This window comes from Diplotaxodon limnothrissa, linkage group LG7 (assembly GCF_057381915.1).
Source record: "Diplotaxodon limnothrissa isolate DT_005_m linkage group LG7, D_limnothrissa_male_GT1.1, whole genome shotgun sequence".
NCBI lineage: Eukaryota > Metazoa > Chordata > Actinopteri > Cichliformes > Cichlidae > Diplotaxodon > Diplotaxodon limnothrissa.
The window spans coordinates 5,055,452-5,069,462 of NC_140602.1; the positions used below are offsets into that span (position 1 = coordinate 5,055,452).

Here is a 14,011-nt window from a genome sequence, read left to right on the forward strand (position 1 = left end):
TCTGTGCAGTCATCCACTCCCGCCTCATTGTTCATACGTGACATCTGTCTGCTGCCAGTTGGCCGCTGTGCTGTGTGTAGCTGCCGATGTTCTACCTCTACGGTTCATGATACAGTCCAAAGGTTGGCTGGAAAGATCTGCCTCTTTCTTCCTGCAACCCCTCCTCTTCCTCCTCCTCCTTCCCCTCCTGGGTACCCGGGGTCAGCACCGTGAACAGCTCCTTTCCGTCACCCGTAAACCACCGCCTGCGGTCGGGCTGTCAAACGCAAGTAGGACAGCGAGAAGTCGGGCGCACTCTGAACACATGAGACTGTGCTATTTACGAGATTTTGTCTCTTTTCTTTTTTTAACATCCAAGCGACGGATGTGACAGAAGATTGTTTCTGAAGTCAGAGATACGAGGCTGGAACAATGATCTCACGATATAAACCGGTAAGTGCTACTACAGTATATCTGTAACCTGCTCAGTCGCTTGATCGATATTCAATTTAAAGCATCGAATATTCTGCATGTAGGCCTACGATTAAGGTCGAAAATACACAAAAGACACACGTAATTTGATTTAATTGCACGCAGCATTTTACAGATATGAGCTCTCTCCAGATTAAGGCCTATCCAGTGATGATACAAGTCATTTCAGTTCATATTTAGTCAGTGAATCCCCGTGTGCGCTGTAATTGGTTCATCCATCACCGAGGCTTATTTCTGGAGGCGAGTTCTGAGAGTTTAAACTATTGAGTGTGCTGATTTCTCAACAGGGCCATTGCACCGAGTGTGGTAACAAATTGTCACAGGCAGATGGGGAGCATTTCACAAAAACAAGTACCTCCCCTTCCTCTTTCTCTCATAGGTGAGAAAAATGCCTAGAAAGTAGATGTACACGGATGCTACAATGCAATGCATGAGTCACTGGTCACCCCTTACCCTTACTTTACACCCACAGACATAATCATCACACTACTTCAGCCAACACATAGTCAAACCTTGTTTTCAGTTAAGCCACTGTCGTTTGGTTGGCATCAATCTGTATTTGGGGTTTTATGACGTAACAGTGGCTCAGTGTCTATTTTGAGGCCGGTCTGATATTTTAGGATTTCTTTTAGGATCTATTGTTCTCCCTTTGTGTTGTGAGTTTGCTAAGATGATGTTGACTTTTCCTCTCTTGGCGTCTCTCTGAGAGGCTGCTGCTCTGTCTAGTCATTTTCTCTGTCCTCACCCACTCCAATGCTTCAACCCTCCCCAGGCTATACAGTGATGACCATCTCTGATGTAGGGCATCACAGAACGAAAGTATAATAATAGCCTAGGGGCAGTGTAATATAAAGAAGGAATCTTTAATTGAAGCCTGATGCTGGTAGTAGAAACAAAACAACACAAGACAAGTAACCCCCAACAGACTTAACAATATGTATTCTGTTCTGTTTAACTGGACTTGGTCCTATAACCCTATTTTTCCTTTATTTTTAAACAAAATGATAGAGCTAATATCTACTAAGATATTTGACGTGTGCAGGAAGTGATTAGGTAGGGCTGCAGCTGACCCAAACATCATATATTGGGTGATGAAATCAAAAACCAACTGGAATATCATTTTACAGCTATGCCTGGTGTCCCTTTCCTACTTCCCATATATCTCAGTGCTTAAAGTGTAACTAGAAGCACTACAGCATATGGGGCCAACCTGAACCTTACTGTTTCTTGCATTTTGGACACATTTATGGCTTTACAATCATAATCCACTTATTTATTTTCTACATATTAAGTGTATATAAGTATCAGTCAAATTAGAATAATTCTGTTCTGCTGGGATTGAATAAATGCAAGCTTGCAAAAGCATTGCATCCTGTTTTATGGTATCACTGCTTGCAGAAAGCTGTGCACTGTAATGAACATTTGCAAAAGTAAATACTACCTTGCTTTTAAATAGATAGCTGGAATTTAATGTCTATATCTCGAGATGCCTTAAGTACAGGACAACATGTTCGGCGAAGCTTGCAAGTCAGTTCAAAGAGGAAACTCGAGCTGTACTGTGTCACGCACATTTACATGCCCCGCTCTCCTCACGTCACATACCAAACACACCCTCCAATTTGGCGGCCTCTTTAAAGCTTTCCCATCTCTCGCTCTGATATGTCTTTTTTAACCTCTCCTCATTACAAACATGAGTTCTCAGCCTGAACCTACAGTAAGTTGTATTTTTTCTCATATTAAATGTACATTGCTGTTGTTATACCACAGTCTGAGTCCGTGTACGTGAATCGGCTGACAAGTGTCTGTGTAAACAACAAAACACTTGTGTAAACTGCTCATTACGGTTAAGCTTAGCTCCTTGCTGCAACGATGTAAAAGGTCATCAGCCATGGATTACATTGAATGTAAATCATTTTAAATGCTAAGAAAAGGCCATCGGTCTATCCTGGTCGACAGATGGATTATTGAAATCTGCTCCCATGTGGGTCTTTGCTGATCCTGCTCTACAAGCAGGCTGCTACTGGCTGCAGTGGGATTTCTCTCTGCAGGACCATACACATAATGCATCCATGCCAGGAATTCATAAATATTTGATGCTATCGTTCCTCATGTGTTGAGCCTGGTTATTCCGTTATTGTGTTTGTTTTTTAATTTTTTATCATTTTGATAAAAATTGTGTTTTAGAATTATGTAAGCCCTGAGAACATGTTTTTGAGATTTAGATTTTATGCGCTTGCTCATGCTTCACACGTACTTCTGTATGACGTTTGCACTGTTCATCCACTAGCTGTATCCCAGTGTCTCGCTCTTCATCATTCACTGTTCCCTTCCACCCTCCCCCTCCTACCTTTAGTTTCTCTCCAGCTCGTCTGCACACTCTGCCCCTTCTGCGCTCCTCTCCCAAGGTCGACTTTGAGCTCTCGATTGCAAAGAGACAGGAATAGCAGGTGGACTGCAGAATGCTGTCGCTGCTCGATCAGTGTGTGTGTGTGTGCGTTTATGAGGAATGCGAACATGTCTGAATGTATTCCAGTGGAGCTGTGCAGCTCTGTGCACAAGTGAAGCTTCAGCCTTAGAGGATGTCTGCAGACTGCGGATGGACGAGCTGCAGATGCTTTTCACCGGCATGGCCAGAAAAGCTGCTTAAACTATCACAGAGGAGAGGGAGCTGCCGCCGCTGTTGCTACTGCCACTGCTGCGCTGGACTGTGACTGTCCCTGACCTCTTCCTCCCTCCTCCTCTGTCTCCTCTCTTTCACTCGAGCTGATATTTGGGAGCTGGATTAGAGAGGGAACAGGAAGGAAGACACCTTGGGAATTACCGGGATCCACTGCAGACGTCAGTGTTTCCTTTTGAAAAGACGACATGCTCTGAGAACCTCTTCTTCTAAATCTCTCCGTCTGTGTCTCCTGTCCTCCCCTCATCCTCTCCTCCTCCTCCTCCTCCTGTTCCCGGCAGAGTCCCGGTTCCACCATGTCCTTGGCATTCTGTGGAAACGAGAATAACTCGATGGCCTACAACGTGGATGGAGGGGTTCTGAACAACGGCTGTTTCCTGGATGCGCTCAATGTGGTCCCACATGTTTTTGTCCTCTTCATCACCTTCCCCATCCTCTTCATCGGTGAGTGTCAATGAAGTGAGATCCTCCTTTTCACTGCACAGTTTTACCTGCCTTGACTTCCACACGTGCTCAGATAACGTGTCAGCACAAGTCAGCATGATGGGCTTCGATATGTTTTCTGTCTTTCTCACATTCCTCTTAATCAGCTTGTTTTATTCTGCATGCGGTTGATGAACTATTGCATGATGTATTCAGTGAGTGCTCCACTTGCTTTATAGAGTCTGTTCATTTCAGTATACTCAACCTTTATGCCACCGACGAGTGGTTTTGAGTGCGCATTTCATTCTCCGATTTATAACACCCACAAATATCTGCAGGTGTATGGGTTAGCCAGTTATGGAAGGCTGAGCCTCTTCAGTGACACAACACGAGGACATAATTACTGAGCTGCAAGCATTTTTCTGAGCAAATTAACGTCTTTCGATAAAATGCAGGCAAACAGATGATGGCATTAGGTTGCACCTTGTTTGCCCTCCTATCTGGCCGCTGGTCATTTCTGTTAGAGTCATCAGCAGCGTGTAATGGATCAGCACTACATGCACATTTTGCTGCTACAGTCACACATGCTCCAGCGCTGTCATCTGACCTTTCACATGGGTGTGTGTGTAATGTGTGTGCCCATTTAGTGCCCTCCTTTTCATTTTTCAAAAGCAAGACACCACTCTATAAGTGCTCACTATTCATTGTGGAACAAAGTGGAAGAAGATGCAAAATGTAACTTTTACACTATTTTCCCCATTATTATCTGGACAATAATAGTGTAATTAAACAGTTTGTGCTTCTACTTTAGAAATATTCCAGTCATCTCTCACATTTAAAACACTGTTTCTCCATATATCAATATTGTTGCTTTTCCTAATTAAAGAATCCCGATACTTTCTCTATCTGCAGATATCTCTATAAATGTTTCTCTTTGTCTTTCCTTTAACTTGAAGACAAAAACACTCACTGATAAGGCACTAAGGGGCTCTATAAGTCCACTGTTAGATGATAACAGGCTGCAAGCTGCAGGGGGTTTTCTCTCTCTCCTGCCACCAAACACAAACCTCAGGGGTGTGAAATGTTTTCTGTTTATCTTGATTCACTTGATAAAACCTCTTAAGCATCCTGTGATGTGCATTGCCCTTGAGAGAGTCAGCTCATTATTTTCACCATGTCACATCAAGGCTAAGAGAGGATATTGGGGATACATGCACCACAACACCATCGCTGACTTGAATGAATCCTTATTACCTGCTGTTGGCTGTAGGAAATCCATGTAATTATAATTAATGCACAGTTCGATGCAATGCATACTTTTATTATATATCTGCAATGCTATCACTTAATATGTGGCTTATTTACCCTAGTGCCAAATTATTTGAGTAAATATTATGGTGCTGACTTTAATGATGCTTTTCAGTACTTGAGCCGAGAGTGTGCGTCAAAAAGAGTTAGAGGAAGTGATGGAGTACATGCCAGCCTGTGCCAGCACTTCTCACTGAGAAAAACTGTTAAGGTGCCAAGAAGTGAGGAGTGATTCACAGAATTTCATCAGTAGAGATGAGTTTTATGACAGCAAAATCAAATCTGAAATATAAATTGCACTTTGATTATCAGTTGCTGTTTTACAAGCCAAGCTCTATTGTATTACAGGGCAAACTGAGACCAACATCTGTCTAAGAGGAAATTAATGGAGAAGGAGGTTTGAGCAATAAATAATTGACTTAAGGATCTCAGGCAAGCAGCCATCTAACCACATCTATTGGATCCTTGCCTGCAGAGAGTCAAACAATCAAAGTGATAATAACACAACTTTCCTGCTGTACTCTAGCAGCCTGGTATTTTCTCCCAGCAGAGCCATCTTTCTATTTTCCCTTCTGTAAGTTATTCACCATGCTTGAGCATGCCAGCTCTTTATCATGGAGCTCATGATGTACAACACATTCATTCAAGACTGCTCACAAGTTTATTTTCCTAGTGGAGACTCCCATAGAAAAATGGCTTTTGTCATCTTGCTCTGTGCTAATGTTCTTTCCCCCGTGCATAAAAAAGATACGTCTTGGTTATATACGAGATCAAGGCCCTCAGGCACCACTGCATTAAAAAAGTCAGGGTTTTGTCATGGAAATCACTGCATGGGCTCCAGAACACTTGCACAAATCACCGTCTGTGAACACAGTGCACCGTACCATCCACAAACGCAAGTTAAAGATCTACAGAAGAAGAACCTATGTGTGAACATGATCCAGAAACGCTTCTTTCTTCTCTTCATCTCATTTAAAATTGTCACGATCTGGTACAGGGATTCAAACGCAGAGCGGTAAGGTATCTCCAAGGTGTAGTTTATTTACAGTGCCAGTGCAATATATGTACAGTGAAGGGATCCAAAACTCCGGGGGAATCACAGGGTAACTCGCTCACGTCTTCTTCGCTCACACTCACACACGTTCCCGCAGCAGGGAGGTCGCAGGTCCCGGGGGGGGGGGGGAGATGTTAGGGGTACAATCATCCAGCGACGAGAGGATCTGTGTTCCAGCCTCAAATAGTGCTCCCGGTGATGATGGGTGAGTGTTGTCAGGTGTGTGTGTGGGCCAAGGGCAGGAGCCCACAGTGAGCTCCGCCCAGGCAGAGAGGGAGAGAACAGAAACAGCAATTGTAGCCTTGTGGGGCCGACCGGGCAGGCACGGAGACCATGACAGTACCCCCCCCCCCCCTCAACGGGAGCCTCCCGGTGACCCACCAGGCTTACCTGGATGCCTGCGGTGGAAGTCCCGGAGCATGGCCTAATCCAGGACAGCAGCTCGAGGCACCCAGGAGCGTTCCTCTATCCCGTAGCCCTCCCAGTCAACCAGGTACTGAAAACCCCGACCCCGGCGCCGGGAGTCCATGATGCGGGTGATATTGTAGACCAGCTGACCATCCACGAGCCGGGGGGGCGGCGGGGCCCTGGAGGGAGGGCACAACGGGCTGGAGAGCACCGGCTTGACCTGAGACACATGGAAGACATTGTGAATGCGCATGTTGCGCGGCAGCTTGAGGCGGACAGACACAGGGTTCACAACGGCTTCCACGGGAAAAGGGCCAATAAACTGAGGAGACAGCTTCTTTGACTCAGTCTGTAGCGGCACAAAACGGGTAGCCAGCCATACCTGTTGACCGATGGTGTACACGGGGGCCGGTGTCCGGCGACGGTCAGCGAGGGTCTTGTTCCGCTCCTTAGTACGGAGTAGGGCAGCCCGAGTCGCCCGCCAGGCACGACGGCACCCGCGGAGGTGAGCCTGTACAGAAGGAACGGAGTGCTCACCTTCGATGGCCGGGAGCAAAGGCGGTTGATAGCCCAGGGACGCTTCGAAGGGAGACTTGCCCGTGGCGGAGGACGTGTGGCTGTTGTGGGCGTATTCGATCCATGGAAGCTGTTCACTCCAGGTCGATTGGTTGTGCGAAGCGACACAGCGGAGGGCAGCTTCCAGCTCCTGGTTGGCCCGCTCCGATTGCCCGTTACTCTGTGGATGGAAACCGGAAGACAGACTGACCTTGGCCCCCAGTGCGGAGCAGAACTCCCTCCAAACACGGGACGTGAATTGCGGCCCTCTATCCGAGACGATGTCCTCGGGGATCCCGTGAAGACGGAACACATGGGAGGTGAGGAGCCGGGCCGTCTCCAAGGCAGAGGGGAGCTTCGGGAGGGCGACGAAGTGTGCAGCTTTGGAGAAACGATCGATAATGGTAAGTATGGCGGTGTTACCAGCGGAGGGCGGCAGCCCCGTGACAAAGTCCAAAGAAACATGGGACCACGGTCGGGCTGGTGTAGGGAGAGGCTGCAGAAGACCCGGTGGAGGGCGGTTCGAAAGCTTATTCCGGGCGCAGGTCGAACAGGCCGCTACGTACTCCTTGGCATCCCTAGCCATAGCAGGCCACCAGAAGTAACGTCGGAGGAACGAGCAGGTGCGGAGGACCCCAGGATGGCATGAAAAGCGGGCGGTGTGAGCCCACTGGAGAACCTGAGAGCGGACGGCTGAAGGAACGAAGAGGCGACCAGGTGGACCAGTGCCAGGATCCGGTTCGGTCTCCTGCGCCTCTTGGATGAGCCCCTCGATCTCCCAGGAGATTGCTCCAATTACGCAGGCGGCCGGGAGGACAGGCTCAGGGTCCGAGTCCTCCCCAGTGATGGAGAATTGCCTGGACAGGGCGTCTGGCTTTACGTTCCGTGTTCCTGGCCTGTAGGTGATAGTGAAGTCAAAACGAGCAAAAAACAGCGCCCACCTGGCTTGCCGGGAATTGAGACGTCTAGCCGAGCGCAGGTACTCCAGATTCTTGTGATCCGTCCAGACGATGAATGGTTGTGCCGCTCCCTCCAACCAATGTCTCCACTCCTCCAGGGCCAGCTTGACGGCCAGAAGCTCCCGGTCCCCGATGTCATAGTTACACTCTGCTGGGGAGAGACGGCGAGAATAAAAGGCACACGGGTGCAGCTTACCGTCCAGCTGTTGAGACAGAACTGCCCCAACCCCGGAGTCCGACGCGTCCACCTCCACAACGAACTGCCGTGTAAGGTCCGGTTGCCGGAGTATGGGAGCAGTGGTGAACCTGTCCTTGAGCAGGGCGAAGGCTCGCTGAGCGGCAGAATCCCACTGGAAGGGAACTTTGGGAGAGGTGAGTTTAGTGAGAGGGAGAGCGATTCTGCTGAAATCGCGAATGAACCGTCTGTAAAAGTTGGCGAATCCCAAAAAACGTTGCACTTGGCGGCGATCAGGAGGAGTAGGCCATTCCACCACAGCCCGCACTTTCTCCGGATCAGTCCGCAAGTCCCCCTTCTCGATAATGTGGCCCAGAAAACTCACTGACGCCACGTGGAAATCGCACTTCTCCCCCTTCACAAAGAGCCGGTTCTCCAGAAGGCGTAGCAGGACCTGCCGGACATGGACCTTGTGCTCCTCGAGTGTCTTAGAAAAGATCAAGATGTCATCCAAGTACACAAATACACAACGGTTAACAAAATCACGAAGGACATCGTTAACCATCGCCTGAAACACTGCGGGGGCGTTAGTCAGCCCAAACGGCATCACGAGATACTCAAAGTGGCCCCCATGCGTATTGAACGCGGTCTTCCACTCATCCCCCTCCCTGATGCGCACCAGGTGCTAAGCGTTGCGCAGATCCAGCTTGGTAAAGACGGTCATGCCTTGAAGCAGTTCAAAGGCGGAGGAAAGCAACGGCAAAGGGTATTTGTTCTTAACAGTGATCTGATTAAGGCCCCGAAAGTCAATACACGGCCGCAGCGAACCATCCTTCTTATCCACGAAAAAAAACCCAGCCGCGACAGGGGAAGAGGAGGGGCGAATCAACCCTGCCGCCAGCGACTCCGAGATGTAACGCTCCATAGCATCCCTCTCAGGCCGGGAGAGGCTGTACAGGCGGCTAGACGGCAGCGGAGCTCCAGGAAGAAGATCGACGGCACAATCGTACGGGCGGTGCGGGGGAAGGGACCGCGCCCGATCCTTACAAAAAACATCCCGCAGATCATGATAAACCCGCGGAACCATCGAGAGGTCCGGGGCGTCCGACGGCGAGGCCGTGGGTGGGAGCGAAACGGGGGAAGCCGCAGCCCGGAGGCAGTTCATATGGCAGGCCACACTCCAACCTAGTACGGCACCCTTCTCCCAGTCGATATGCGGGTTGTGGAGGACAAGCCAGGGGTGACCCAGAACCAGCGGAGTGAGAGGAGCCTTAAACGAAAAAAAAAAACAAATCCTTTCTGCGTGATTGCCAGAGAGAGATAATGAAAGGAATTCAGAAACATGAGTGATGTCAGGCAGGCGCTGGCCCGACAGTGCGTGAACGCGGAGGGGGCGTGACAAAGGCTCCAAGGCGATGTTCAGTTTGGCGGCGAGTGAGGTGTCAATAAAGTTCTGCTCAGCCCCAGAGTCAATGAGAACGGAGAGAGAATGAGAAACAGTCCGAACACGCAGAGTAGCCGGCAAAAGAAGCCTGGGGAGAGGGCTTTCACTCGACAGATCGCCCACCAGCACCCTCACGATCACTGGTGAGCGCGCCCTTTTGCCAGCGTTGGGCAGGAGGAGACAGAGTGGCCTTTACGGCTGCAATAAACGCACTCACCGGAGGCAAGACGGCGCTGGCGCTCCGCGGGCGACAGCCGTGAGCGCCCAAGCTGCATGGGCTCTTCCCCATCCCCGGTGTCGGCGTCACACGACCCATGGGCTGCAGTAGGGGTCCCACAAAAGTCCAGCGGGGCATGCCCCGAACGCGCGCGTGCGCTCCGATGTGCGCGCACCTGATCGTCCACCCGCATACACAAAACCAGAAGCGCATCCAGGGAGGAAGGCAGTTCACGGAGCATTAGTTCATTCTTTATTTCCTCATTAATATTAGTGAGCAATGCACTTTTAAGGGCCTCTTCCCCCCATTTCGCCTGTTCAGCCAAGGTAGAAAAGTCAATAGAAAAATCAGCCATGCTGCGTTTACCTTGTTTAAGCGCAAGCAAGCGCTGGCCGGCGGTGGCAGTTGTGGCTTTCCTGTCAAACACACCTTTAAACTTAGTAAGAAAGTCAGAAAAGGTGATGTCCGGCTCCGCCTGAAGCGCAGCTTGAGCCCAGGTTAGAGCACGGTCCTGGAGTAACTGGACGATATAAGCGATTTTCGCACCATCAGTAGAAAAGGCTTGCGGTTGCTGGCGAAACTGAAGGGCACACTGAGTGAGGAAACCAGCACATTTATCAATCTCTCCCGTGAAAGCCCTGGGAGTGGGGAGGAATCTGTCAACGTGAACAGGTGAGGGAGCAGGTGGCGCGACACTTACTGCTGGAGCTGGCGCCTCCGACGGAGGAGCGGCGACCAGTGGAGCGGCCGGTAGCGGTGTTAGCCGGGCCACGGCCTGTGTGAGGTTCGCGAGCTCTGCTCGAAGGTGAATGAACATCTGCTCGTGGCGTGCCAGCATCGCGGCCAAAGTGGCGAGGGTGGGAGTCGAGACCGCTGGATCTGCTGAATCCATTTCCGTGGCTGGATGATTCTGTCACGATCTGGTACAGGGATTCAAACGCAGAGCGGTAAGGTATCTCCAAGGTGTAGTTTATTTACAGTGCCAGTGCAATATATGTACAGTGAAGGGATCCAAAACTCCGGGGGAATCACAGGGTAACTCGCTCACGTCTTCTTCGCTCACACTCACACACGTTCCCGCAGCAGGGAGGTCGCAGGTCCCGGGGGGGGGGGGGGGATGTTAGGGGTACAATCATCCAGCGACGAGAGGATCTGTGTTCCAGCCTCAAATAGTGCTCCCGGTGATGATGGGTGAGTGTTGTCAGGTGTGTGTGTGGGCCAAGGGCAGGAGCCCACAGTGAGCTCCGCCCAGGCAGAGAGGGAGAGAACAGAAACAGCAATTGTAGCCTTGTGGGGCCGACCGGGCAGGCACGGAGACCATGACAAAAATGAACTGAAGCAAGATAGAAAACTGCTCTGTGGTCAGGAAATCAAAATTAGATTTTTTCTTTTCAAAAACATGGATGCCATAACCTGATGGTATGCATTAGAGCGTATGGAATTGGTAGCTTGGACATCTGCAAAGGCACCATCAATGCTGAAAAGTATATACAGGGTTTAGAGTGACATGTTTTCTCAGTTTAAACATTTGATAGAGTCTCTGTCTTCTACTGTGAGTAAAATGGTTCTTTTTTGGCCTTTTTGTATTTAAAGTGAAATGACCCTGTTGCTTTTCAATCACTTTCATTTCCTGGTTCATGTTTGAGGTTGGGGCAGCCAGAGTTCAAAGGTCCACATCCACCACAGCACCTGGCTTCACTTTCCTGGACACAACCTGCGATGGCTCCTCACCTTCATCCTGCTCTTCATCCTCGTCTGTGAGATTGCAGAGGGCATTGTCTCAGATGGGTATGTTTGGCATTTTAATAACACAACACTGCAGCCTCATGATGATCTCAGTCATTATGAGGTGATGTTTGTTATGTCATAACACTAGTGAGAATGTTCATTTTTATATGCTTTTGTTTAGTTTAAATGTATAGTATAGTAAAATGTATTTTGTGTATTATCAGTATGATTTTTGTGTGACACAATTCAATTTTTCCGCCATTATTCAATTATGTAATTATGCAATCCAGGAAGGATTGCAGTTGTTGATTGTTCAAATTGTTGATTGCTTGCTTTCTACTTATACAGTAGTGAAGCAGAGTAGATTTTATTGCTAAACAACTTTTAGTTAAGAATATGAAGACAAAGAACAAAATGCGGCGTGAAATAAAAGCTTAAAGCTAGTCAAAGCTAACAGTGAGGAAGTGGAGGTTGTGATCTGACAGTTATCAGTTTGCAAGCTAAAAAAAAGTTCATGATATGATTTACTTTTTTGGATTTATTTATTTACTGTACACAGAAATAAGGACACTACCACAGCAGGAATAAGAGGAGTTGACATAACGCAAAAGCTGGCAAGGCAAAGAGAAGATGCAGTGGAGCAAGAAAAAAGAAGAACAAAGCACAGGCTCTTTTCAAAGCAGCCATTTTAATATGAAAAATACATGTTACATGTAACGTTAGAAAAGACACAGAGCCCTCATTAATGTGCTGCCGTGAAAAGTTTTTTTTTTTTTTATTACTAAAATCCATGTCCGTGACTACAAACAGGAAACTGTAGGAATTAATAGCATACTGAAGTGGGTTTGTAAAAAAAAATGGAAAAAGTCTAATGCAGACAAAAGGATGCTACTTAGCATAATGGAGCCTGCTAGCATTCACCACCAGCCAACACAATACAGACAAAGCCACTGAGAGGCAAATGTTAATATTTGCCAACTGAAAGCACGTCAGTGAGCTTTACCCTGGACTCCAATAAGCATGTCTGTAGACTATGAGAGGAAGCCAGAGTACCCACAGACAACCCATGCAGGCACAGGCAAAACATATAAACTTCTCACACTAAGGCTTCAGCTGGCAAATGGATTCAAACCCATGACCTGCTGTGAGATGACAGTACTGCCTCCATTTCCTGGATAATCTCATGAAATGACTCACAGGGCTATATCAGAATCCAAACTGCTCATGTTTAGGTCTCGTTATCTAATTCGTCTCTATGTGTATCCTGTTGTTGTCTAATTTAGTTTACCAGGCTCTAGATTAGTTGTGGAGATTTGGCTAATTTACTTGCTTAATGAGACATCTGTCAAAATGCATAATGATAATAATTATTATTTTATTGTTATCAGCCTAACCTGTTTCTTTCTCTATCTGATGTTTATTTGCAGGTTCAGTCAGTCCCTCCATCTTCACCTGTACATGCCTGCAGCTCTGGCCTTCATGGCTGGCATCACCTCTATTGTCTACTATCATAACATTGAGACCTCCAACTTTCCCAAACTACTGTTAGGTATCGTCTGTTTATTCTTTTTTTCATTTTCCTGAGAGAGACAACTTTACCTTTACTGTCAGCCTCACCCTGGGATATACTGCTTAGCATATTCATTCGTAGAACTGAGATGAAGTGAATGCAATACGATTTGTGATCATGGCTTGTGAAGCTAGCATTAGCTTTGTACTTACTTGAATGTCTGATAAAGAATGGCAACTGATTATTGATTTACTACACTCTACGGGATTACATTACATTACATAACAGAGCAGCAGGGTCAGTGTTGTCATTTGCAGATGACTGGTTCATTACTTTCAGATAATGATGCAGGGCAGTGTCATCGAGGGGGATTGTTCTCTGTGCAGATATTAATTATGCATTTAAATTAATATAAAGTGAAAGCGCTGCACAGTTTGCACAGCAGACAAGCATCTCCATGGCAAATATATTTAGTTTTTTTGTTATGAAATGATCAGTGTTTTCAGTTCCTCTAGTTCGTGATAGTTATTGATAAATAGGGCAGTGTCATGCTTCACCTTTGTCCATTAGTTTTCCACATGTGATGTTTGCTTGTGGAACAATCACACTACAGTTTTCCCTTCCTTCTCAGGCATCATTAACTCATCTGTGTGCAGCTCCTGGTGCTTTATTCAATGCTCCCATTGAGTCACTCAGCTTCCCTGGCTGTAAGGTTTCCATTTCACAGCCAGACAGAAATTCATCTTCTAAAGAGAGCCTTGGGTGTTGACTTTTATGCTAGAGATATTCTTCATTATAAAGAAGATAAAAAAATCTCAGTGGTTTTGCTATTGGCCAGCAGTGTAACCTTTGTGTAGAAACAAGAATCCGTTATCGTCTCATATCGTCTGGACTGACGTGATGTAGCTCCATCAAAAATCACAATGGAACAAAGACAACAGATTTAGCTTCTGTTTCCTGAATTAGACGTCTGCTAGAAACACAGTGCAATGGAAACGGAGGAAAGAAACAAGAAGAAAAAACTCATATCTTAACTGTTCTCTTACGCAGCTGAAACATGAGATTGAATGGTGTCTCCACAT

The 14,011-nt window shown here is 47.5% G+C and overlaps 1 protein-coding gene across 1 annotated transcript in view; it reads left to right on the plus strand.

Annotated features, from left to right (window-relative positions):
- Positions 1–3,394: 3,394 nt before the first annotated feature.
- Positions 3,395–14,011, plus strand: part of abcc8 (ATP-binding cassette, sub-family C (CFTR/MRP), member 8) — a 58,497-nt gene continuing 47,880 nt past the window's right edge. Inside the window, exons 1-3 of the mRNA XM_085359032.1 lie at positions 3,395–3,592; positions 11,338–11,479; positions 12,847–12,968. Of these exons, the coding sequence (XP_085215158.1) occupies positions 3,445–3,592; positions 11,338–11,479; positions 12,847–12,968 (412 nt within the window). The 5' untranslated portion in view covers positions 3,395–3,444. The remainder of the gene's footprint in view (positions 3,593–11,337; positions 11,480–12,846; positions 12,969–14,011) is intronic.